This window comes from Camelina sativa, chromosome 6, assembly GCF_030686135.1.
Source record: "Camelina sativa cultivar CO46 ecotype springtype chromosome 6, ASM3068613v1".
Classification (NCBI taxonomy): Eukaryota; Viridiplantae; Streptophyta; class Magnoliopsida; order Brassicales; family Brassicaceae; genus Camelina; species Camelina sativa.
Genome location: NC_141885.1, coordinates 6830781 through 6858416, shown reverse-complemented (window position 1 = coordinate 6858416; position 27636 = coordinate 6830781). Strand labels below are relative to the sequence as shown.

The window sequence follows — 27636 nt, the reverse complement described above, 5'->3', positions numbered from 1 at the left end:
GCCGAGCTCTTCGAGCGAGTGGTTGCACCGGGAGTTATCCTAGGCATGCTGGTCCGGAGTTGTCCTGCGGGTGATCCGAGTGTTCCAATGGTGTCCGGGTCTTGTGCGAGTGTTCCTGGTCGGATGTCCGATCCGGTGCTCACATCAATTAAGGTCTTGTTCGTTTGGTGAACTAGACATAATATCAGGATATAGTATCAAGACGCAATATCTGGACGCAATATCTAGATGATGTTCGTTTGTTTTATTGCTTGATGTGTCCATAAATTGTATCTGGATGTAATTATGTTTGTTTTGGAATTTGATATTTTTATCTAGATACAATTTATTGCGAGTTTGGTTGAAAACAAGATTTTGCGGTTTTGGCGAAAAAGCGAAATTCTACAATTTTAGCGGGAAAACGAGATTTTGCAGTTTTGACGGGAAAACGTAATTTTGCGGTTTTGGCATAAAAACGTAATTTTTATTTTTATGTTTTTGGTGAGAAAAAGTAATTTTGCGGTTTTGGCGGGAAAACGTAATTTTGCGGTTTTGGCGGAAAATCGTAATTTTGCAGTTTTGGAAGAAAAACGAGATTTTGCGGTTTTGACGGAAAAACGAGTTTTCGTGTTTTTAGCGGTTTTAGCGAGAAAATGAGATTTTGCGGGTTTTACCTATTTTGGATGAGTTTACCTCATCCAAACTCTAAAAAAAAACTCATCCAGAAATTCATGTATTTTTGGATGAGTTTTCAAAACTCATCCAGATACCTAATCTAGTTTATTTCTTAATTGTCACTAAACGAACAATAATATGTATATGCGTCCAGATACTGCGTCTGGTTCACCAAACGAACAACACCTAAGTTGAATAGGTGAATACAAAAATATAATATTAATAATCTATCGATAATAGTATCTGAAATTATATATTTAAATATAAGAAGGGAATATTTAAAAAACTAATATATTATTAATTCTTATTTGGAAATAATTTTTTATTACAAAATATTATATAAGATAAAATAAATTTTTTTCATTCATGGCTACAATTGTTTATGAAAAAGGTGTTTAGCTCATAATTATTTTTTTTCTGATGATAAATCGGGATGAGCTATGTATATATAGGATCTTATTTTAGTTTTGATTTTAATCAATAAAAACTTGAATTAGCCGAAGGAGTTTAAATTGAGCTGATTTTGCATACTAGAATATATTTTATTCGTAACAAATAATGCTAATTTAATTTATTTAGTTTAATATTGAAAACATATTTATCTTAAATGGTGAGTTTTTGGCTGAAGAAGGTTGAAAAATACGTTCAACTCATTCAACCAGGTTGAAAAGTACAACCATTTGCAGCCTAAGAACTTTTTAATAAACTGTAAGATTTCATGGGTCTATTGGTAGTTGCTTAACAAAATATTTTGCAATATTTGTGGCTCTGTTTTTTGCCAAAGTGCCTATGACATTTAGTGTAGAAAGCAAAAACATGAACACCATTAATGTCAAAAACAAGCAAAACAGACATTAATAGGTCAGACATTGATGAAGCAAAGAGATGCAGGATAATAGTATTAAGAATGAGAAAGAAGGTGTGGAGCTGAAGAATCCATAGTCCACATTCTCAGGCTATGCCCCTTTGCGAGAAGAGTTTCCAAACACACTAAGGATGATATTCATAGTCGAGACGTCGGGTTTGTAAGCACTACGCACTAGCACATCAGACAAAAAAATTATCCATCTGGTCAAACCTTGTGTTCTTTGCAAAGCGTAATTAGTCATATGAAGTTAACTTGCAATACTGAAAACCATAGAAACCACTACTTTCAGGGAAACAACATCTTGTTTGGTTCTGACAAACAACAATTTTGTTTCAATGCTATGGTTGAGATTTCCTAGTTCTTCCTAGGTTAGATTCTAGTTAAGATGGAACACAACACTTGTCGATTCTATCAACAAAAGGAACCACCTTTTGCAATGAAATGAATTGAGTGAAGACATAACCTGGTACCTGAAACGTTCCCTTCCGGTTAATCAAAAAATCGCCGATATAGGATCCTGAGACGATTGGCTCACATTCACAGTGGAAATTGGAAGAAGCGGCGAGGTCAATGTGCGTCGGTAGATCATCGAATTGGCGTTTGAAAGCATCCACCGCAGCCAAAAAAGTAGTCAAATCTCCAGCAGTTCTCCCGTCGTCGCTCAGATTTCTGACACTGATGCAGCCGGGGAATCGCCGCTGTAGAGGGTTGCGCGGCTTGCGCCTCCATTGTTGGTGGATAATTGGCGACTTGGTGTGGTGGATGAAGAAAGAAAGATTGCAAAATAAAATTAAAACTAAATCCCTAATTTATTTCCTGGTCAATCAGGCAGTGACACCACCATGGTTCTTAATGGTCCTAAAGAAGCTTTGATTTTTTTTTTTTTTTGTTGAGAGTAACATAAAACAAGTAGGTTTTTAGACCAAGGAAGTTTGTTATGCAAAGTTTATAATATATTTTCTAGCAATTGTATGTGTTAAAAAGAAAATAGATGATGCATTCTACAATTTTTACATGCTCTACGAACTTTAGAATTAAAAATTAGAATATATATAGTACTCAATTTAGACTTTGTATTTATCTAATACTACAAGAAAAACATACAAATATTTAAAAAATTGAAATGTCTTCATTGCATTTTTCCTTGCATTTAAAGAATGTTAAATAGTGTTTTATATTACTACACAAATATTAAATTTTCAAAATGAATGAATATAATATCTAACTTTCAAAGTCTTATATTATAGGGAATTAAGTTAAGGATATCAATGCTCAAAAAAAAAGTTTTATTAAATTAGTAGGTAATAGAAATCTTGTCTATGTGTGATATGCTATAAGTAGTCATATTTATTTAATTTTATTGTACGTTAACAGTTAACACACATATTTGTTCTACGCATTTAGTAGATCATTTTTATGTTCTTTTCATTTTCAATCCAATATTTTCTGTTGGGTATCTTATGAGAAATTGGAAAAGAGTCATTGGCTCAAATTTACGGAATAACATACATTTTCATAATTTTATTTTTTCTCGATTAAAGCACTTTTTTAGTTTTCTTCAATATTATATATATATATAATTAAAATTATTTCGTCTCAATTTTAATATTTTAAGTTTATTTTATAGGAAACTATTCTTGGGGTTTGAGGCTATCAAAAAATTTTGGTGGTCAATAATTTGAATTACGCGGAAATAGATGGTATTAGTACTGGGAAGAAGCACAAAGGATGTCGATGCAAGCATTCCAAACATCTAAAGTTGTAAGTTAATTTCAGGAATCCAATAAATTGCTATTGTTAAGCTGCTAGAAATTTCTAATATGATGTTGATCAATTGAGATTTCTGAGTTCATCTGCTGTAAGACATTGGTTAAGGTTAAACTAACTTTTTGGTTTGTGTACTCATGAATTTGAGCTTGAATTGATGTTTTTATTATTATTAGGTACTACGATTGCTTTGCATTAGGAGTGTTATGTACCAATATGTTTCTTTTGTATGATTCTACCTCTTTTTGTTTGTAGTTGTTGATGAATTAGGGTTGTTTGATCTGATTCATATTATGGTTATCTGATTTGGGATTTCTTGTCAATTTCAGTTTGCTTGGCCATTGATATTGCTCTTTGGTTTCTTCTTTGGCTGGTGTCATCGAAGATGACTCTGCCTTGACAAAATCAATGATGGTTTATGTTTACTTTAATTGTCGGTGATTAAAAAACATTGCTACGTAGCATAAATCAACGTATTAAGATTCACATATGTTGATTATTGCTACAAGTCTTTTGATTTCGTTTTATTCTCATATTAAACAATTGTTGCTTAAAAATCAGCACAAAAGTATGACAATCCTCTGTTTTATTGTGGCTCATTCAGTCATATCTATTAAGTTTAGAGTGACCCCTTCAGGATTGTTGATAAGGTCATTTGCAATACTTGCACTGTGAGACGCAATTCTAGGATGTTCCCATGTCGTGGTTCCAAATAATTACTACCTCCCCCATGTTTATAAAAGTATAACTCTATTTTCTAAATGTAATCCGAGATGTATCAAACCCGGTTCTAGTGTCGTTGTTTCACCATCAATAAAAAGAAAATAGAGCATGACATTTTACCAAAAAAAAAAATAAACTGATTAAAACTGCAAAAACAAATAGGTTTTTTTTTTTTTTTTTTGGCAAACAGACAACTAGGCTATGTGTGACTAGGACATATAAATTAAAACAAGGTTATCAATTTTATCAATACTTCTTTCTTGAAATCAACGCATTATACACATTCATGACTACCATAACAAAAAAAAAAACATTTTGATCACAAAAATAATAAGCATAACAGGAAAAAAAAAAGTTGAAATAATCAAACTAAAGAAATATTTAAAATATAAATGAACATTATAAAACAACTTCTCTCTTCTGATCAGAGGCGTTGTCGTAAATCTCGATCAGTTTCTTCAACACCACGACTTGTGTTCTAAGCCGGACGATATAATCCACCGTGTCTTGAAACAGCTGATCCGTCTCTCCACCACCTACATTCTCCGACTCACTCAGCTTCGCCGGTGCAGGAAGAAGGCTCTGCAACGCTCGGAGCTTCTCCGTTACCTTCTTCCCTCCGTCGATTCTACCCTTTCCGCAGCACGGGCCTAACACATGTGCCCTTCTACTTTTGAACTTATCGCATCTTCTTCTCCCACTTGTGCTTTGAGTGTTTAAAGTTCTCATCTCCTCAAAGAAACAGAAGCAAGAGAAAGAGAGAGAGATGATGATGAAGGTGAGAATGAAAGAGAACGGTGTTTTGAGGTTTTAAGTACGATCCATGTTACGAAACAGCCCTCAAAGTTTATGATGATTACAAAAGTACCACTACCACGCATGCTGTGTTTCTTTGTTGTTGCCTTTTCAACTTGGGGGTGTTATACGTAATTTGAAATGACATCTTACTGTCGTTGTGTCGTAGGCTTTTTTGGCAAATATATTACATGCAGTATCAGAAGAATGAGGGGATGAGTTGGCTTTTTCTTTTCTTGATGGGGAACTGTAAAAAAGACACACGGCAGTAAAAAAATTTGGTAAAAAGTATAACCTATTTAGTTATTATAAATCAGTAATGTTTAATCTGATATAGAATAGAAAAGTCTTATTATCTATGTCAAAACGATGTACGTGAGCTTTTTTAGACAAAAGTAATAAGTAGACAAAGATTCTTAAACAGAACATTTGATTACAAGTTACTAATTATAAGGACTGTCCAAATGTAAACTTTAGGACCAAAACATGAATTTTATGATGTCCTTCCGATTTGTTATTTATTATTTAAAAATATGGATTTTCCTTAAAGAAGATGGCTTCGAAAATCCATGCATGTGCAGTGGTGCTGTAGTGTAGTGTGAAGACTACTGTGTAGTACGGATTACTTTGGAGGGACATGTGGGGGAAGTGGCAATAGATGTATCTATCAATAATTTGGACAAAGAAATTGAATTAGAAAAAGAGAGAAGTGCGTGAGGAGTGCACATTTCTTAACTCGACTGTAAAAGCTTGCCATAGCCTTCTGTTACGACCACATGCCAAGTTTTTCTATCGTGGAACATTTCTATTCCATATTATCCCTCCTTAAGAAGTTATTGTTCTTCTATTTTTATAGTTTTTGGTTCGATTTTGATTTGTGTTTTTGTTAATTTTATCTTTTTACATCATTAAAATTATGGTAAATTGAAAACTCAAGATAACTACTATAATTTTTTTTTTTTTAAAGACACCATGTCAACTTTATGTTGGCCAAAGGTAGATATTGCTAATCCCTCAACTAACACAATAAAGTTCTTTTTTTTTTTTGTCAAAACCAACACAATAAAGTTACTAGATATAGTTTCTTTTTAAGTTTCAACACATCAAGCGTATCAATAATTAAAAATTTTGCATAAGCTTTAAATATATAGTTTGTGACGACCGAACTTTGAATCACAAAATAAATCCTAATCACTAACCAAATTGACGAATGCGTTTTGGTGAAGAGCGGTGGGAGGTTATATTGGTAAAAGTTGGAGGAAGAGTTGGGATATATAATGGAAGGGAATAGCTGGACAAAGAGGTGCATCGAAGGATGTGTGTTGTCCGTAGATTAGGTTGTCCATGTGAAACTGTTATGGGTCACTTAAAACCTCACTGGAAAACCATGGAAACGTGTAATAAATAAACCGAGAATTAAACCGGAAACCGGTTAAGTAAAAAGGATAAGAGAGTTGGGAGATAAGATAGGCAGGCATGTGAGTGCACATGGGAGAAGTTGAAGGGTAAGGAGACAGAGAAGCAAGCATATGAAAAATGTACAGAGCATGTTCTCCACATTCCCTGCATACACTTGTTTCTTCTTCTCTCCATGCATGCACACATTTAATTCCTCTTTTTCATTTTTGAGTAAATAATAAATCATCGATCACAAAAGATGGTGGTTTCTTTTCTGATAAATTTTGATTTGCTGCACATGGGTTTATATCTAAATTTCAGGTTAACAGGCATGTGTGACATGCATTTATATTTAGCTGTTGCTAGCACGTGATTGATTATGGGTTTGTAAATAAAATGGTATTTACAACAACAACAAAAAAAGAAAAAAAAATGATATATAATTTATATTTAAAATATTAGTTTGAATAATCTGCACATCTATAAGTAGGTATGGGATTTTGAACCGAACCAATTTGTCCGAACCGAACCGAACCGAAATTCGGACAAATCGGTTCAGGTCTTTCTAATTGATTAAACCGATCGGAATGAGTTCAATTTAGGATCGGTTAACCGAGATTTTCGGTTCGGCTTTCTCAAACCGAACGGTTATCCGAAGAACAAAAAACCCTAACCCAGCCGCCGAGCATTCACTTCCTTCTTCCTCTTTTTTCTTCGATTACTTCTTTGATTTACAACCATCTTTTTCGATTCATCATCCTTCATCATCATCATTATATATCTTCTTCGATTCATTATTCTTTGATTCTTTATCCTTCATCACTATCTTCTTCATCTTATTTACCGCGAGTTCCGCCTTTCAGATTTTGCCACCGGTCTTTCTTAGATCTTGCCGCCGGTGTCTTTCCAGATCTCACCATTGATGTCTTCGTCGTTCATCGCTAGAAAGCGAAACAAAAAACCAAGCTTTCTTCTTTTCCTTTTTCAGGTTAACGGGCCTTGTGTTTTCTGCAGACAAAGCCCAAAGCCCAATTTTCAAAATATTTTTTAGTCCTACAATACTTAACCGAATATCCGAATTACAATAACCGAAATAACCGTCTCCGAGCCGAACCGAACCGAAATTTTATTCGGTTAGATTCGGAACAGTTTTCAGTTTCCGAATAAACCGGAAAACCGAGTAACTGAACCGAAATATCCGATCTGACCAAATTCGCAGGCCTATCTATAAGTAAAGGAGAGAAGAAAGAGTAAAAGACTAATAATTGGATGATGCTATAAGCCCACGACTTTTTTAATGCATATATATAACTACGAAAACTGTTATCTAAGCTTAGATTTGATCTAGTGATTAATTTATCTATCTTTTGTTAAGATTTTCTAGAGACTAAAATTTCGATAATACAGTAATACTCTACCTCAACGTACCCAATAAAATATGTACCGACTAATTAACGAATAGCTTCAATTTACTAAGACAGAAGTTATTAAACTATCTTGATGTGGCAGTTTATGCATTTATCTAAGCTCATGCGGCAGTTTATGCGATTTGGAAGCAAAGAAACAACATCCTTCACAACTCGCAAAACATTCCTCCGTCTACCATTTTCAAACAAATAGACCGAGAAATCAATAACACCACCATCGCCAAAAGACATAGGAAGAATTTCAAGAAACTTTTCACTCTTTGGGTCGGTTGACTCGTGATTAGTTTCATCTGGCTCTTTTTGAGCAATTGTTGCTTCATTGTTTTTTAATTTTTTTTTTGCCAAGGAACTAATATATTGGTAATCCCGTATGTAAATCCAAACTTTTTCATTTCTAATGATATTTACTCGCTTAGTAAAAAAAAAAAAAAAACTATCTTGATGTGTATACATGATAAACTTTTTTCCTATTGGTTTATTATATGTATAACTATGTTTTCGTGTGTTTATTTTTTTATTTTATTTCTTTTAAGCCATAGTGTCTTATAAGATGAGAGAAGGAGAACAAAAGTTTTTGGTTTCCCTTTGACTTTTGCTTGTTTAAGTGTGCATGTGAAAGACAATATGTTGGAAAGGTCCAAATCTCATGTTTTCTTTCTTTTTTTTCGTACAAAGGAAATATATAGATGTTGACGAAACATCTTTTCATTCATTTTGTTTTTTTGTTCTTTTCCTCATCATTTATATTACAAAGCAAAGGGTTTGATTCATATCCAAACTTGAGCTGGTTGAAAGTTGAACCACTTTCTAGAGTATATAGGACGAGGTTCAACTAGCGATTATTAATTTATTAGTGTCTAAGTTTAGCCACTATCACTTAGAAACATTGTACAATATCTTTAGGCTTGGATTCTGCTGGATCATTGAAAATTGGGCCTAACACACTCGTAGCGTTTAGGCTCGAGTTTCCTCTTTTCTTTCACAGAAATAAAGCTTATGGGCCTATGGTCAATTACAACTTTACAAGTATACACAGTAGCATCCTCAAAACTCAAAAGAGAGTGCTTGGAAGCTACCTTTGTATTTATCCACAAATCAAATAATTGTGTGAATTATCTATTTCCAACAAAATTGATAAGATTAAAATTTATTATGATTTATGAAATTTTAAGTAATAGTTTCTAACAACAACAAAAAAAACTCTAGAAATTAATGTTTTCTAAAATAAAAACGAAAAAAAATCTAAAAATTGAGTTTTCCTTCGTAAGTTTGACCGAAACCCCAAGTCTCCGGTGCGACATTAAAGAACGCCAAGCTCCTACCATCACTAGTCCGAACCACAAACGAGAGCCTTTGTCCAACCAAGTTCAAACCAGTATTCCAAATTTGTCCCCAATTCCTACTCATAGCGATCCAATTACTCTTATGCCCTCTAATCTCAACGTTAGTCACATCTCCTGCACCACCAACGTTATACACCAAAACCATGATAAAATAAGGATTGCCCTTGATCTCAAACCTCACACCACCACTCTTACCACACATCATTCTCCTAAACTTCACCGGAACTATCCCTCCTCTGTACTCAGCGAACGAAAGGAACATTTTCATCGATAGGTCGAAGTGGTTGTTAGGAGGGTTGCACCAATGGTACTGAACCGGTTCGGCGTAATTTGGTGGGCAGAAAGTCGTGGCTGTGATCTTGATCGTACCGGCGTTAGGTTTGCAATACTGTGAGTTTACACACATGAGCTCAAAACATGCACCACAAGTCTGTCCGTTGTTGAACAACGCCGTGCTTAGCGCCGCGGTCTCTAAACCGTAACCTTGTTTGAATAGATCGCCATAACCACACGCTCCCTCTGGTCACACCAAAATTACATACGATTAATGTATTATTAAAAATAAATAAATGAGCATATAAATTTAAATAGGCATAATTGCGGTTGTATATAATATATGGTTTCAAAAAGAAAGGGCACATATATATAAATATATAGTTTAAATATGCATATATATATATATAGTTCGATTGGAGGCATAACCATATTGTTCGATTTTTAAAAAACAATTGTTGAATAGCATTATAACTAAACGATAAAAACAGAATGTTTTAGAACAGAAAAATTATGGTTAATTTCTAGATCTAGAAACACTAAATCTGAACAAACTTTTTTGTATCAAAAAAAAAAATTACTTGGAAGACACTATAAATCAAGAATCATTAACACAAAGAAAAAAAAACAGAAAAAGGCATTATAATAAAATACTAACGCATCGTTTCTCCGCCGCTCATGTCGCCATAAAACGTAGCGTGTGCGTCGTACCACGAAGAGTCGATATTCGTAAGACCGACATGAGCCAAGACAAGGTTGGCCGCCGACACAAGAATCGCCAGTAATACAACAAAACTCATTGATAGATTCATGTTTTTTTCTTTTTCTTTTGCTCTCTACGAGTTAATTACATATTTTTACTGAAAAGAAGAGTTATTATTTATAGAAGAATAGGGGACATTGCTGTGAATCTTTTTTTGGTAGTTTACCTTTTGAAAAAATTAATGGGCCTTATTAAACATATAACTTATTAACAAAATCATATAAAAAATGTTATTTTTTATGTTAGTATTATTACCATAATAATTTAAATAACAAGCTTTCAATAGTTATTATAATTGATTATAAAAAGAAAAATATATTACCCTTGAATTATCTCCAACCTATTAAAGGAAACTTAATTCCCAATAAATATAGATTTATATATATTCATAAAGAAATATAAAAATGACAACAAATTAGAGGATATCATGATGTGTGATTATTTATATATATCTAAGTATGTAAACTAATTAATCTCAACATTTAGTATGATTATTAATTCAAAAATGGAAATATTGATAACCGAATAAGAATATGCGTTCTAATTCTACATTAATCTATGTGCTATTAAAAAGGAATGAGACAATAACCCTTATCATTATAAATAAACTTAGTACCCAAAAAAAATCATAATATATTTAAAATGAATGATTATTAGATTATGAAAAATTGTTATAGTTACTCGATTAACCATAAATATAAAACTCAATTTTTAAAGCACACAAAAATATATATTTCCATAAATTGTAACATTTTATAAATATTTTATTTACTACGTTCACATAATTCACGGGTGAAAAAATGTATTCTTACACATTTAAAGATTTCACGGGTGAAACATATTTTTTACACGAAAAAGCACAGCTTTGAATAAATAAATAAAAAACTTCAGTTACATATTATGTTTGACACAAACAAATATTGGTTCTAGAATAATAATTTTACTTACAATAATTTTCTTGAAATCGATTTATCCTGCACATAGTGCGAGTTGTTACCTAGTTATATATTAACAGGGAAGCATTTTGTTGAAAATGCTGATGTGTCGTCGGCGCCAGAATAGTTTGAAGATCTAATTGTAGTTAACCATCTCAAGATAAACATATTTACAAAAACAAATCTTTCGATTTATTAAATATGTCATTGAAATATATAAGATAATGTTAATTTCACTATTATTTACATAAATAGGCCATTAAAATATATAAGGTAGTGTTTTTTCTATCTATCTTAAACTTTTTGAAATACATTTTTGTGTCATCCTCTCTTATCTTTGTATCCAAACAAGTCTCAACTAAATTCTCTACAATCTTTACAACCAAACACAATCATTTCCTTATTTGATAATATTAATTTCCTAAAAATTATCTACCTAATTTAAATCAATATGTTAGACTAAAATATAATTCTCTTTGCACTTTTATTTAATCTTATATTTAATACATAAAGTTAATAAAATTTTAGATTTTTTTCAGCATATGATGTGATTTGAATTTTTATAATCGGATATATATTTTAAAATTTTTCTTAGAATATTTATAACCAAAATAAGTATATCCACATACACAGCTCGAAATACATTTTTAAAGTACAATAGGGTGCCATCATTTTTTGGCTTTTTGCCAACTTTGGGTCAGATTTTTAACTAAAATTATAACCGATTCAATTATCCGGATCCTCCTTAAGATTACCGAATATTTTGGGTCAGTTTTTAACCAATAGCGTACTTATTTACATCCAATTAATGTCAATTAATGTCCATTGTATCTTAGAAAAGATCTAATTTACATGCCAAATTTTTAGGACTGAGTTTGACAAAAAGAATTGATAACACAACTAATTCAAGATGAATACATCTTAGAAAATATCTAATTTGCGTTTAATAAACGATTACATATTTACTAAGTTCTTACTAGCTTTAAATGTACATTATTAATCCAATAATATCAATTGAGAATCAAAATAAGAATATGTCATAGCATTCATTCCTAAATCATAACTCACCAAATCATAAAATGTATATTCTCAACTTGCGAATCAAGAGTTTATACAAACCCTATCTACAATCGTTAACAATATATATATATATATAGATGTCGTTCACCATAGACTACAAGTACCACTAAACTAATACAGTATCATATCAACAAAATAATAGACTCGTGGTGTACCACATGGTAAAACCTAGTTAGTTTAAAAAAATGAAAGACTTAAACAACTATTAAAACCAGAAAATATATTTAATTATTTAATTATCGTTTTCATAACATATATACTTATTAAAAGTTAATAACATTTCACAAACAGTTATATGAATAAAATAAAATAAAAATAATAACGTTAATTCAAGCAATACATTATAGTGATAATATAAAACAGACAATATCGAAACTCTATACCTCAAAATTGTTGTTTCTTTTTTCGATTTTATTCCAAGTATTTTTTTTTATCCACTTTACTCGTCGAGTTCATGCTACTACGTTTGGCCGACGCAATAGATTCTAGTGCCTAAAGCAAAAAAAAATTTTGAACCTATTGAAAAACAAAATTTAAAAAAATCCCAAAAATAACTTAGCCAAGGATCGAACTGGAAACATCCAAGTGTGCTAAACCAGGGTTGACCACTACACTACAACACACTTTTGGAAAACGATGCCCTTGACATTTATATATTTTTTTGATGCTTAAAAGCACCAGCTTCATGAGCTTTAGCCACGGGCCGGACCTGAATACAACAAACCTCTCAACAAAGAAAGACGTTTTAACCCAAATTAAAAAACAGCAATAAATGTGAATGGTAGGTATAGCTGCATCATCCCATTTTGGAGTCACATCACTCAGTTGACGTCATCTTTTCTACGAAGAGATCACTCAGTTGCGTCATCATTTCTATGATGATATCACTCAGTTTTTTATTTGCTTATAAATAATACACATCTAATTCACTTCCCACATCAAAACATCTTTAAATTTCTGCATTCAAAACATCTCTCACTTCCCACATTAATTTATGACTACCAACTAACCAACTAAGGATCTTGGAAGTGACAAAAAAATAACGAAGGAAAAGAAGGTCGGAAAAACAAAAAATTACTATGTCCCTCACACACACAATTTGGTCATGTTTTCATGTCTTTGGGGATTTGTCGGTGGAAGAGAGAGGTCTTAGACTATTGGGAGGGATGTTTGGCAGGAAGGTCTGAGAGGTAGAAGAAGAAGTTCAAGCATGAGGCTAATTCAGGCATGGGGACAGACGTTAGTAAGAAGTAACAGACACGACTAGTACAATAATATTATTTACTTTACAGAAATATTAATTACTTAACAATAAGATTCTTATTTTTATTAATCGGCAACTTAAACCAGAAATTACAAATCTATTTATTAACATTAAAAATTTATTTCTCAGGACAGAAATCAGTTTTAATATATTTAAAACCTAATATGAAATAAAACTTATATGAAATTGCTTTTAGAAAAACATGAAAAATGTTTAACAATAAAAAAGAATTACCTCAAATGAGAGAGAGAGAGCTACTGAGATAGAGAGAGAGATAGAGAGATTTCTTACCACCATCCTCTTTGCCATCACTGCCGCACAACATCCCGAAATCTAGGGTTTCGTATGAAGAAGAGGGATTTTTTTTCTTTAGACTTTTTGGGCCATATTGATAATGAACTTTATTTTAAGTATTTATTGACCGTTTCTAAGGCCTTCTTAGCACATGATCGCTTTTTATAACCTAATCCGCGAGTATATTTGATATTTTTTAAGTTGATGATTAATTTGGTATTAATTTCTGAATCTCTATATTAGCTTTTTAATCAACGAGACAATATTTAATTCTTAAACATATATTGGTATTAAATACTTACAATTTATCATTTAATATTTTACTATAGGATTAGGCATTGTTGGTGTTTTTAGATTTAAATAGTAAAACAAATGTAATTCTTTCCTCAAATCTGAGGGCGGATTGCCTTGCACGATCGTCTAGATATTTGATTTTGTAAAAACAATGCTCAGCTAGTAGCTCAAAACATGGCCACACATCCCAACATCAAATTTACTTTTTTGATAAAAGCCTAGGTAGACATATATATAGTACAATTTTATATTAAAAATCCATTAAATAAAATATATATTTTCTGCAATCTAAAATCCGCAGGTCAATACCTTTTTTAAAAAACAGTCCCGTATATTATCCACTGAACAATCCGTTTTAAAAAAAAAAAAAAAAAAAAAAGCAAATTACCTCTTTTTGTGATTGAAACCACTAGTGCGGTTTTAACTATTTTTGTTTTTATAAAAATGCAAATATAGAGTTTCTATTCACTATCCCTATAAATTAAGACTCCAAATGGTACCAACGTATTTGGTTGTGCGGGAAAAATGATTTATCAGTATGGTATGGTTCAAGTGCGGTTCATGGGGAACAATTATATTTGCGGAACAAATGCGGTTAATACAAAATAAGCGGTAAAGAATAATATTTGTTTGGTAAAAAAATAAGTGTGTTTCACAATAAAGTCACATATATACATTATATATATATGTATCTAATCTATTATTATAAAAATAATTGTATTAGTAAAGAATATAATTAATTTAATTGTAAATGATGATATGCCTTGTGTTAATAAAAATAAATTTCAAACATTAAATATCCAAATTTATTTAAACTAAAAGTTTAATTTCTTATACATACATTTTTTTTCACAACTAAAAATATTATTTGTAATTTATTAATTTTTTATCTCTTTATAATATATGTGAATTAATTATTATTTCTTTTTATTTATAATTTATAAGAGAGAGAAGAGAAAATAATTATATTTTTTTTTTGCTTATGAATTATATAAATATAAATAATGATTTATTAGATAGAAGATAAAATAATAATTTATAAAAAAACACTGTAGTACTTTTCACTTCTTTCTAGTTGAAAACCATTGGATAAAAGCCTATGGGTGATAACAAAAGCGATTCATGTTATAAACAGCTCATAAAACCGTAAATTGTTATTTCTCCTTTTCTCTTTCTAAAACCACAAATTGTTAAATTTTTCCTTGATTGGTAACAAAAGGCGTTTATATGTTTCTCTCCTCCTAATTATGCTTTTTACATGACATGATTCATGGCATGAATCAATGGATGGTGCCATAAACAATTTTGGGAGAGATACCACACATGAGCTGATAAATGAATAAAGTTATTAAAATATATGTTTGTTTTTGTTTATTCTCTTTATTAATTGATATCAAAACAGTTCATGAAGATGAAGATGAGCTGGAAAAAACAAGAATAAAATAAATAAAATTTAGGAAATCTTCTTTATAATTAAAAGAGGAGTACGTTTTTTAAAATGACTGTAATCATCCTATTATTTACAGAAATTGCCACTGAATACATAATAAAGGAGACTGAATCGTGAAATTGAGCAGGGTAAATTTGTCCGAAAAATTCAAAAAAAAAAAAATCTGATCCATTGAACGCACGATCCGCGTGTTTTTTCAACAAACCCGGTTCCATCTCTTTTGGGCCTGACACGAAGAAGGCCATATTAGCGTTCCTATTTAATTATAAGAAGATTGTCCATCAGCCCATACTTTAACACTATCGACAATCAATCTCATGAATATCCCAAAGGATAAACTATGGAAACTATAAACACAATATTTACTGTATCAATCCCGCCCTCAAATCTCTCTGCATTATCTCAATTTGCCTGACTATCAATCAACATTGATTTCAAATTCAATCACAATCATAATTTAATCCTAAACAGAACCAATAATCTCGCAATCATCAACCACTAGACCACTATAAATAATCCAACATCAAACACATTCATCACTCATCAAGCAAAAAACATTTCTCAAGCATACAAGTCATTAGAACAAGAAACCAATGGCTGCATCTTACGCTTACCTGCGAGACGTGAAGCCAAAATCACTCATTGATGTCCAGAAGCAGCTAAGTCATCTTTCAAAGAAACCGGTCTGTTCTAATGAACAGTTTACGTGAAAATTGTAAGTTGACCAAGCTCGACCCGACTATTCCAAGCTCGACCCGACTATTCCAAAGCACAAGCAAACAAATTAATTTTGACATCTCCAATAGTTCGTCTTCCTATACTTCTACTATGATAAATTGATAATACTGTGTTATATGAAGCCCTTCTATATGTCGTATTAAACATGCCCTTTTCTAAAAAAAATACCAGGTGACTCCATTTACAAAGTGAGTGTTGAAAAGGAGAAATCATATATTATTACCAAGCAAACTTCAATCTTTATGTAAGCTATTTCATCAACAGATACAGAACTATATATATGTATAAATATGAGTTTGTTTCTAACCTTTGTCGAGATTGATTGCTAATGTCTTAGCTTCTTCCTTTTTTTTTCGGTTCATATAGTGGCACCTACGAAGCAAAACAATTGTATATATATATATATATATGAAATTGTCAAATCTAAATTCACTAAACAACCCAAACCTTGCCTGTATTTTCTTCTATTAACAATCCTGTAAGATTTTTTGGTTGGCAAACCAATTAAGTTGTTGAATTTTTAACAAAATTGAGTACATAATCAATAGGTTAACTCATACAATAATTGTCTGTCCAAGAAAGACATATTAAAAAGAGAAGAAGAAGACAAAGAACTTACGGCAACGCGATGACTATAAGAATAGCTTAGCTATTCGAGAATCAATCGGAAATTTCGAAGCTTCATCCACTATAATATCCGCCGATAAATTCTTTTGAGAACACCACTACTTATGAATCAACAAAGTGGCTACAAATTCACGATTTCAGCAGCATACAATTCCGATTATAAATCTCGAGAAGGATAACCATACATGGCGGATGTGTGGTACAAGGTCGTTGAGTAATTTCCATCGAAAATCACTAGGAAGATGCATGAAAAATTAGAAAAGAGGTGTGAGAAGATGGGAAAGTTTCAAGAATTGTAAAAAGAAAAAAAAATGAAAAGAAGAAGACGTTTTTGTCGTGGAAGAAAGAAGAAGAGAGAAGAAAGAAGGCCTATGGCCCATTTTATGTAGTTAAGGCCTGAGTGATTAGTGGGTTTTTTTTTTGTGTTTTTGTATTATTATCTTTATTTCATATATTACACAGATTTGTAATAATATATTAGAATTAATTAACTTACAAATTATATCCATATTCTTTATACTAACCAAACAAATATTATACACACCTTTTTACTTTTGAACAAGTAATTTTACTTGAAAAACTTTCCAAACAAAAGTATTTTTAATTTGTGTATACATAAAAGATATATACACTAACCCACCGTATATAATTCTACAATACAAAAAAACGATATTGTTTTGTGTTGTAACACCAGTCCAAACAAGTTAGGGCAATTGTTATAAATACCACTAAAATAGTTTTTTTTATTCCAAAATACCACAATTTAGTTTTTTTCCAAAAATACTACTAAAATGTAAATTTTTCCAAAAATACCACATAATTGAATTAAAGTTCTAATACTAAAAACTAATTCCTAAATTCTAAATACTAAACCCTACTCCTAAAAACTATACCCTAAAACTAAATGTGTCAACCCAAACCTAAAAAAAAAAATTCTACATCCTTAAAAATCAATTTTTTTTGTGTTTGTGGTAATTTTGGAAAAAAAAACTTTTGTGGTATTTTTGGAAAAAAAAAACTAAAATGTAGTATTTTTGGGGAAAAAAACTTTTTTAGTGGTATTTAAAGGAATTTCTCAACAAGTTATAATTTAAAACTTAAAATATTATAAACATTCAAAACTTATAGAGTGTAAATATCATTGGACGGAATTATATGGTAGGACGGGTTTAGACCGACATTCATATCACTTTAAAATAATTTCACATGGTGTTAAAACATGGGTAAATCATTTCGTCAGGTGATATTTTACTTTTTTTTTATATATCCATATATCCAATAATACATACCATTAATTATTGTAAGAATATATATAATATTATAACATTTATATTAAAACTCAAAGAAACTTGATCTACTTATATATATATATAACAATATAAAAAGTGTCAGTGATGTACCAATGAGAAATTAGTAAAATATCAAACAATATTAAAAAATTATAATATCTAATTGACCATTTTTATTAAAAGATAAAAATTATCTAACTCAAAAAATAGAAAAGCTGTCACACGACATTAGAAAGTAATAATATGAAAACAATAGTCATTTTAACAACACACAAACTCTAAAAAATAAATATTCCAATTCACAATACTAATATTAAATAACAATACTACAACAATATCAATATATGACTCCAAGAAAAACATAAACCTACTAATTCCCTTTGATAAATAGTAAAACACTAAAACTTACACTTAAATTCGATGTATAATACAATAACTCTTACCCTAAATAAATAACAATAGAAAATACAGCAAACCCACAATATATAGGAAAAATAGTCTTTTGATACCGCAGATTCAAACCTAATAAATATTAAATAATCGCAAATTAAAATTTACTTAGTAATAAATATAAAAGATCAAAACTTAAAAATTATAAAACATTTGACCCGCGGTGTACCGCGGGTTCGAACCTAGTATGCTTTTAAAAAAGTAACAAACATTCACACGTGACATTTATTATTGTGGAACAATTATTTGGTTATTGAATTACAAATAACTTTTCTGATTAAGTTTTCGTTATTTTTTGTTTTTGGGTCAAATATTTTCCGCTTTATAGTTCACAATCATTTTTGGGACCATTATGTGAACTAAACTATAGCGATCCTAATCATGTCTATGTGAACCTGTTAATTGTCGATATATAATTACACAACTAAATCCATATATTCAAGGGATTTTGGCAGCAGTAACGAAAAAAATTATTAACTCTATAACAAAACTAACTGTAACACCCCACTCTAATTTAATAAATTAAGTTGTTTTAATATTGTATTAGTATATATCCAACTCATCTTCATTTCCATTTTCATAATAAAGTTTGGAGTCAATTTTGTTTCAACTTCCAACTCATCTCCAAAGTAGATATTTTTTTTATTATCTATATTTGGAGAACTCTATTTCCATCTTACACTATAATTTGGAGATTTTTATTTTTTTACTCTAAAATGGAATAGAATTGGAGTAAAATCCAACTTCAAAATAGAGTTCCTCCAATTTGAAGAAAAAAATGGACATATTACAAGCCCAATAAGATTCATTGGAGCATCATTATCGGTTATCATTGTCTTAAAGTCTCTAAACACTTTTTAAAATATATATATATATATATGTTATTTTTATTACTATTTTATTATTTAATTAATTGTCCAAAACCAATAACTGTAGAACAACTATAGATCATTTTTCTCATATGTGTCTCAAATGTCACCCAAGAGACACTATTAGACCATCAACAATGGAGGTGTTGAAAAAAATATTCAACAGTTTAATAACTACAATGGAGGTGTTGAAAAAAAAAATAATGATGTGGATTAATTTTTGTTGAATTCATTCAACCGGGTGAATCAAAAGATTTTGGCCCCACAAACACATGCCGACATTCAATTTTTGTTTTTGTTTTTTTTTTCGTCGAAAAAAGAAAGAAATATATGAGAGACACATGTGTTGTATATTTATTGGACAATGGGATTTTGGAGATGTTTTTCTTATCTTATCATTTCAAAATCAATTATTATATAGTAAATATTATTTTTATAAAATAATTTTTATATCAAAATTCATCATTTTTAAAACTCTATAAATAGAGACTTGGTTCATTTTATTCCGACACAAAAAAAAAACCAACATTTCTACTATATTTTCAAATTCTTCTCTAATAAACTCTTGTTTATTTCAGATTTTTTTTTTGGGATGGATCCTAACAACAATCCTACCCAAAATTCTACTAATTACCCTTTTCCATTTCCAAATCCCAACAATTATCCAAATCCTTATTTCAATCAATCCCAAAATATCCCACAATATCCCAAATTATGGCTTTCCACCAAATTTTCCAATCCCGTCATCTGTTCCAAACTATAATCCATATTATGGATCAATGATGCCATATTCATTTCAACCACCTCCTTATTCTTCTACTCCAACGGGTAATGAAAGTGTTCAAGATGTTAGAGAAATTGAATTTTCCGGATTTTCTACGCAAGTAACTCTTGGAGGGATTAACAGTGTTGAAGCCACTCCAAATACAAAAGATTCAACTCCAACTCGCCGGAAAAGCCCCAAATGGACAACAGAGCAAAATTTGGTGTTATTGAGTGGATGGATTAAATATGGAACAAACAGCGTTGTTGGTAAAAACAAAAAAAGTGAAGCTTATTGGGGTAAAATTGCTGACTACTGTAATGAGCATTGCTCATTTCATCCTCCTCTCGACAGAGCTTCATGCAGAAATCATTACAACTACATGAATCAAAAACTAGATAAATGGATTGGTGCTTATGATAACGCCAAGCGTTTACAACAAAGCGGCTGGTCGAAGAATGATGTATTGGCAAAAGCGCATGAATTATATTCAAGTTCTACAAAAGGCCAATTCAATTTAATGTCAGAATGGCAAGCTGTTCGTGATCAACCACGTTATGGTAGTCAAGTAGGAGGGAACACTGGATCTGGGAGCAGTGGATCGAATAGATCCCGTGAGAGTGATGCAAGTGATTCCAGTTCTGTAGGATCGGTTGCTCGTCCAATGGGGAGAGATGCAGCTAAAGAAAAAGGGAAAAAGAAAGGTAAGGGCGCAACTTTGGAAGTAGTCAACGAAGAGTGGAATGAATTCAAACAATTCAAGACGCAAGAGTTGGAACGATTGGACAAAATAACCATGAGGCAAGAGGAGGCAAACCAATTAATGACAGAAAGAACAGAAGCTAAGAAGATGAAGATGTATCTAAAGCTAAGTGAAAAAGAGCATCTTGATGACCGAAGTAAAGAGTTGTTGGAGAAGTTGAGTCACGATCTATTTGGAAATTAACTATTCTCAATTGTCTGGTTTGATTATGTATTTTCTATTATAATAATGTGTGCTGGTTTGATCTGCTTTAATAATGTGTGTATGTCTCTTTGTGTTTTAATAATGTGTGCTTGTTTTCTTCTTCTTTAATAATGTGTGCTTGTTTTCTTCTTCTTTAATAATGTGTGCTTGTTTTCTTCTTCTTCATCACTGCATCGACCGACACCATCACTGCATCGACTGACACCAATTGGGGTTGCATTGACTGATGCAAGGTTCACCTTCATCGACCGACACCATCACTGCATCGACCGATGCATGCTCGACATTTCAAGAAATCACTAATTGCATCGACCAAGACCAACTCATACATCGACCAACACAAGCTTGCATCAACCGATGCAAGGTTCACCTGCATGGACCGACACCATCACTGCATCGACCGATGCATGTTTGAGTTTGTCCTTGAATCTCAAACAACCATCAGCCAAGGACTCTCGTGCAACCGTCTCCACAGCCCAAACTTCTACGACCGATCTACGAAGGTTACCTGTACAAAATAAACTCACGTTCCAGGCATTATTTGCTCTCGACTTTTAGACTTACCTTTACTCATAGGTCTCGACCTTAAGTTAGACTTCTAGGATTATCAGTCTACCTACCTTAGAGCGTCGATTCCTTGGGAGAATCACATCATGCTTTAAAAGAAGTCTGACCAGACCGGTGCTTATGTATTCTGGTGCCATCACGATCACTATAGCGAGCATTACGGCTATTGATACTCTTTGCTTCTGATTTTGGTTCACACCAAAACTTGACCAAGCCATCCCATACGGTATGATCAAGCCACCGCGGCATTGCATCATTAAATTTTTGCTTCCATTTTCCCTTCCACCGAGACACTTGATCACTCATCCGGTCTTCAACTTTGCTTCAAACTCAGCTCTAACTCTTCCGTTGATGGAAAGGTCCCAGTTATATGTTTGCTTTCAAAAAAATAACATGAATCATAATCAAATAAAGTGAGTAAAGCACAAAATATGTAATTTAATTCATCAAGAAACATTTTACTTACCGCAAAAGTTTCAAACCAACGGTTTACAACCGGACCTGGTGTTTGGGTCCAACTGGCATGAGCATCTTTGAAATCTCTTTAAAAAATGGCCCAGACAATAGCAGCAACCGAAGAATCCTTGTCAAACCTACAAACCACAAGATAAATGGAATGAGGATCAATGAAAATACAAAATATAAAGATAAACTATAGGTTAGATACATAAGATTCTCACCAAAGAGTACCCTAAGGTCGCTTAGGATCCTGTTTTGGTAAGCTAGCACGCCCGGGACTTGCAAGTAACTCTTCCAAAGTGAAAAAAGTTTGAGAGACAGACATACTGTTGACACGCGAAGTTAATTGATTGCTGAGGAGGAAGATCATTTTGCATATCCGGAGAGGTTGCATTACGGTTATCTTGTGTTGCCGGTGAGGTTCCTTGAGAAGAAGCGGGAGAAGGTACCCTTTGAGCAGAGCCAATAGAACGTATCCCTCGAGCAGGGATGGGAGGAGATAACCCTTGAAATGATATGAACCTGGTGTAAACATTTTGGTTTACAGGCCCATTTTGGTCACGAGAAGACATATTAACAGAGAGTGTAAAATTCAAATTAATTAGGATCCAAAAAACGAAAATTAAACCTAAACCCTACAACCTAAATTCATTAAAATTAAAAACGAAATGAAATCCTAAAATCGAAATCCAAATCAGAGTAAATGAAACCCTAAAACCAAAATTCAGTAAAATTAAACTCGAAACCCTATAATTGAAACCCAAAAATCAAAATTGAACTCAAAATCGAAACCCTAAAATCGAAACCCTAAGATCGAAACCCTAAACTCAAAATTGAATACGAAATTAGAACCCTAAACTCGAAATTAGAATCCTGAACTAAAAATTGAACTCCAAATCATAACCCTAAAATTAAAATCAAAACCCTAAACTAACAAGATTTTCTATCTACAAAATAGCCGGAAAAGAGATAAGAGATTGAGGTGAAGATTAATCAGAGATAGAAGGGGCGAGGAGGAGACTCACCGTACATGAGAGAAGAGGGGGAGATTAACCAGCAAAGAGAGAAGATATCGAGGTGGAGATTAACCGGACAAGAGATTCACCGGACCAGAGAGAAGAGGAGGAGTTAGGGTTCGAGAAGGAGATTCACCGGACCTGAGAGAAGAGAAGGAGACTCACCGATAAGAGAGAAGAGAAGGATTAGGAAACTAGGGTTTTTTTTGCGGTTGTAGATGTATCGTGGTTTGAGCGGCGCTCAAACTAGGTTTTCAGTATATATAGGAAAAAGAGCCTCGCAAATATTGCTAGGATATCTCGCAAAAGCCTAGCAAAATTAAATAAATATTTATACAATTTGTGTTTCCAGATATCTAACTCCCCCCACCCCCCCCCCCCCCCCCCAATGTTTAAAAATGTAGCAAATACATCCATAAACTAAAATTCAAAAAATTTCAATTTTTCAAAAGATTTGCGAGAGAATTGCGAGAAACCGTAACAAATCCCTTGCAAAGTCTTTAGGGTTTAGATTTTGAAGTTGTCATTTGTGTCAATATTTGCGAGGAATTGAGACACATTTGCTATTCTTGTAACAAATTAATCGCAAATTTGTCGCAAACCTTGATTATCTATTTTGTAAAAACCATCACAATAATTTAAAAAAATTAGTCAAAAAAATTAGTCAAATATACTGTCAAGTATATTATAAGGTCCCGTGATCTCATCATACTCTTTTTTACCATCAAACTTTCCAAAATTGTCCAATTTTTCATCTTCCTCTAATCATTAACTATCTTCTACTATATCTTCTATATATGTTCATTACATTGAGACAAATATATATATATATATATATATATATATATCTCCAACAGTTTTGTTTTTGCACTTTCCTATCTTTCATTATAAGTGTTGGATTCATCTTTTCAATCATTAATAGTAATGTAATTAGTCTTTAAGGTTTAGGGTTTAGGGTTTAGGGTTTGATAATTGCGATGCAATTCAAAATCATCAAAATAACCTTTTTAAATTGTTCAAATTAACTTTCAAGTATATTTTAAAGTCCAATTGTCTCATCATACTCTTTCTATCACCTTCTCAATCATTAATAGTAATGTCATTCAGAATAATTCACCTTATGAACATTCAAATGTATTTTAGAATAATTCTTTAAAATTTTGTAATATTTATAAAAAAATAATTTCCTAATTTTGCAATGGATTTGCTATGGTCTCCGCAATTCACTCGCATATCCCTAGCAAAGTTGCTATAGATTTTGTCTTCACAAAACCTTGCAATATTGCTATAGATTTGCGAGGCTATTACCTTCCCTGCGAATTTGTTGTGAATCCCTCGCAATTGTGCAGGGGATTTGCGACGACCGCCTTCCTCGCAAATTTGCGAAGGATATGCTACTAAATATTTTGGTCTCGTACTACCCTCGAAAATCCATCGCAAATTTGCGAAAGCTTGTTTCTGTCGCAAGTTGTCCTCGCAAAACGCGTATTTTCTTGTAAAGAGTGCCTTCCCATCCTATAACTGAACATTTTATTTTGGAGAAGCCTACAGATTCACAGCCACAAACTGAACTGAGAGACCTGGTTGCGTTTAGTCACGAAACAACTCATGCTCCCGCAGTGGAACCTGAGACCTGTCCTGATTTTACCTTAGTAGACAAACCAGAAAAGCTTCAGCTCCAAGGAGATCACTGCAAGATTCTAGAGTCATTTCACGTTTCATATATTTGAGCATACTTATGTGGAGAGATAGTGAAAAAAGGGGACTCATATGTTCATATACTTCAGCCCATAAAATTATAACAATATACTTGGTTGAAATTAGACTAACCTTGCCTATTCTTTTCTTTTTCTGCTTCAAATATGTCAATAGCCTATGAACTGTTTCATAATCGATACCAAAATTTGCAAATATTTTGGCCAAAACCCTGCAAAGTATAACTCAAAAAAACAAAAGCTGCAAATTAGTTCGCCAAAAACCTGCAAATTATAAATCAGAAAATTAATAGCTGCAATTCTCAAATCAAAATCTGAAAATTCATTCATGAAAAACTTCTATATATAACTTAAAAAAACCAACTCCTGCAATTTCTCAAAGTAATTAACTTGTAGACTTGTCTGTTGGGTTTATTATAGTTCTTCGTCACGAACTCCAAGCAATATCAAGCAATATCTGATCATCAACCAACTAAACCGTCAAGAAGCAGAAATAACACCATAGACCATCTAAGTTAAACATCCAATTAGTCGTTCTACAAAGACAGAAAAGGAACACGACCACTGAAAAACCAAGTAATTGCTATTGTTGGACCAGTTTCTAATTATGAAGCTGTCGAACGGCGACATTAACCTAAAAACAAACAAAAAAGATCAAAAGTAAACAACATGCACCAGAGAAACGCATTCTTACTATCTTACATAATCCTTATCTGCATCATTATTGAAACGACCCGACCCGTTTGTTTTTTAAATACTATATATATAATTAAGCATCTCATACTACTTAATTAAATCAACCCAAACCACAAAACATCATTTAAACCAGCCATAACCATCTTACACAGCGGAAACGTACAAACAATACCAAACCAACATATCCTTAATATAATAACATTCCTAACCATTCTATCCAACAACCTATCATAACTCTAACCAAGGTTCCAAAACATAACCATAAATAACCAACAACACACAAATGAGACCCTAGATCATCCTCCTCCTCATCGCCTTGATTCCACATTCACACTTGCCTTTACATGCACCGCAAACACAAATTGAGATGCATGAGTATTTAATAAACACTCAGTGAGGCCATCCTCCCATCTACTGGGCTATACACACAAGCAACTGAGATTCTATTATTAAAGCCAACAACCAAAACACAAACAACACAACAAACCATGAAAACAAGACTTGGTTAAGTCTGGTGTCGACCGACACTAAGTCGGTGTCGACCAACGCTAACGCATCACTGGTGTCGACCGACACTAGGTCGGTGTCGACCAACACTCAACCAACATGGTGTCGACCGACACCAACTGGTGTCGATCGACACCACCTTCGCAAAATAGATCTGCACGAAGCCGAACGACGTACCTCCGTTCCAAACCGCTTCCAAACTCTTCCAAACTTCTCAGGAACCTGTGGGAACATGAAAACAACCAACCCACACAAGCAAAACACCACAAACACAAAGAAACAGCCAAAACAACAGAGATCTCAGGCTTAGATCAGCCATGGTCAAGCACTCACCTCTTTTGCAGGAAGATTCTCACTTAACAACGACGAATCCAACACTTAGAAGTTTTCTCCTTCGTTCCTAACACAATATCTTCACTCCACAGCAATAGATCTCTCAAGAACAACAAAGGATCTCACAAATCTCTCTCGAAAAAGTTTTCTCCTTCTTCTCTCTGCTTCTCTATCCAAAAACGGCTAAAAGGACGAAATCAGTCGAGTTCCCCTTTTAAACTCGAGTTTAGGGCTTCTCTTAAACCAACCACGCAAACCAGACGATTAAAATCGAACCAATCGAACCGTCAGCAAACGGTGTCGACCGACACCACATGTGGTGTCGATCGACACCCTAACAAAAATTCCAGAAATTGGTTCGCGGGCGTTACAATTCTGACACTTCAACTATACACAAAACATTTGCACAACAACTTACATAATCTCCAGAAGCTAGCTTATTTTCCTTGAAATCCAAATCCAATTTCTTTCTATTAGCTTCAGAGACATCTTCTTCTTCGTTTTTCTCTTTTCTTTTGTAGGCGGCGATCGAGAGGGGAGATAAAGGAATAATAAATAATATTAGATCAAATTTAAATTCTCGCTTAGAAGAAGAAAAGGAACATAATCCGCGTGCTTTTAAAAAGGGTCTGGTAAAACGGGTCGGGTAATCGATTTTGTTTTTTCTGACAATTTTATCCTTTTCAATTACAATAAAGCTACTCCTTGCAAAATTGAATGGCAATTTGAGTAAATATAATGAGGATTTTGGACATTTACCCAAACATATTCTTCTTTTAATTATAAGAAGATAAGTCGTACACGAAACTTATAGATTATTATCTTACAAGCCATTATGTTGTTCTATCACATTCTCCAAACACATTAGGCTAGAAATTTATCTAATTACAAGTACCAACATTTTGTGTTCATGTTCATTTGATATTTCTACGTTTTAGCATTTTACTAAGTTTCATATAACTCAATACGCGTTAGCGTTATAGTTTTGTTAAGTTGAAAAATGTTTACAGAGTTGCATAAATGAATTTGACTGTTTGAAACCAAATCTCAACGAGAACTAAAAATATGGTTTTCTTTTTATCGCAGGAGTTGCAAGGTTGGTTATTTTTGAATGTGTCTTATGATTCATTTAGTCCGTTTTAAAATTTCATTGTAAGTAATTCTACAAAATATGGTTAGATTACGTAGAATCTTAGATTTAATATGCTCCACATATTAGAACGCTAAATTGAAACCTTTTGTTAATAGATAGTTTGTTATAGAGAAAAATTGGCTTATGTGATATATTTAGAAAAGGCCTATAGAAAAAGAA

General features: G+C 32.4%; 2 protein-coding genes, 1 long non-coding RNA gene and 1 pseudogene across 4 annotated transcripts; 1 reads left to right on the top strand and 3 right to left on the bottom strand.

Moving 5' to 3' along the window:
- Positions 1-4253: 4253 nt before the first annotated feature.
- Positions 4254-4802, bottom strand: LOC104790579 (uncharacterized). Its single transcript, XM_010516352.3, has one exon. It carries the CDS (start codon positions 4739-4741, stop codon positions 4412-4414), a length of 330 nt encoding a protein of 109 aa, XP_010514654.2. The 5' UTR covers positions 4742-4802; the 3' UTR covers positions 4254-4411.
- A 3961-nt stretch (positions 4803-8763) lies between these two features.
- LOC104698767 (expansin-A23-like) lies at positions 8764-10101 on the bottom strand. The gene is made up of 2 exons (XM_010414164.2): positions 9907-10101; positions 8764-9494 (listed from the first exon to the last, which is right to left on the bottom strand). Exons 1-2 carry the CDS (start codon positions 10058-10060, stop codon positions 8875-8877), a joined length of 774 nt encoding a protein of 257 aa, XP_010412466.1. The 5' UTR covers positions 10061-10101; the 3' UTR covers positions 8764-8874.
- Positions 10102-15330: 5229 nt separating this feature from the next.
- LOC104790578 (uncharacterized) lies at positions 15331-17020 on the bottom strand. Of its 2 annotated transcripts, none has more exons than XR_768709.2 (4): positions 16686-17020; positions 16374-16438; positions 15943-16087; positions 15331-15554 (listed from the first exon to the last, which is right to left on the bottom strand). It is a non-coding gene; the product is annotated as an uncharacterized LOC104790578 (long non-coding RNA). The 2 variants fall into 2 exon arrangements; XR_015559218.1 differs by having other exon boundaries at positions 15331-15583; positions 16686-17006.
- A 2873-nt stretch (positions 17021-19893) lies between these two features.
- LOC104698766 (uncharacterized) lies at positions 19894-21010 on the top strand (annotated as a pseudogene).
- Positions 21011-27636: the final 6626 nt, after the last annotated feature.

Coding starts and splice junctions, on each gene's coding strand:
- LOC104790579 (XM_010516352.3), bottom strand. CDS start 4,741: ATGAGAACTTTAAACACTCAAAGCACAAGTGGGAGAAGAAGATGCGAT.
- LOC104698767 (XM_010414164.2), bottom strand. CDS start 10,060: ATGAATCTATCAATGAGTTTTGTTGTATTACTGGCGATTCTTGTGTCG. Junction 9,495..9,906: donor GAGCGGCGGAGAAACGATGC/GTTAGTATTTTA, acceptor TGGTGTGACCAG/AGGGAGCGTGTGGTTATGGC.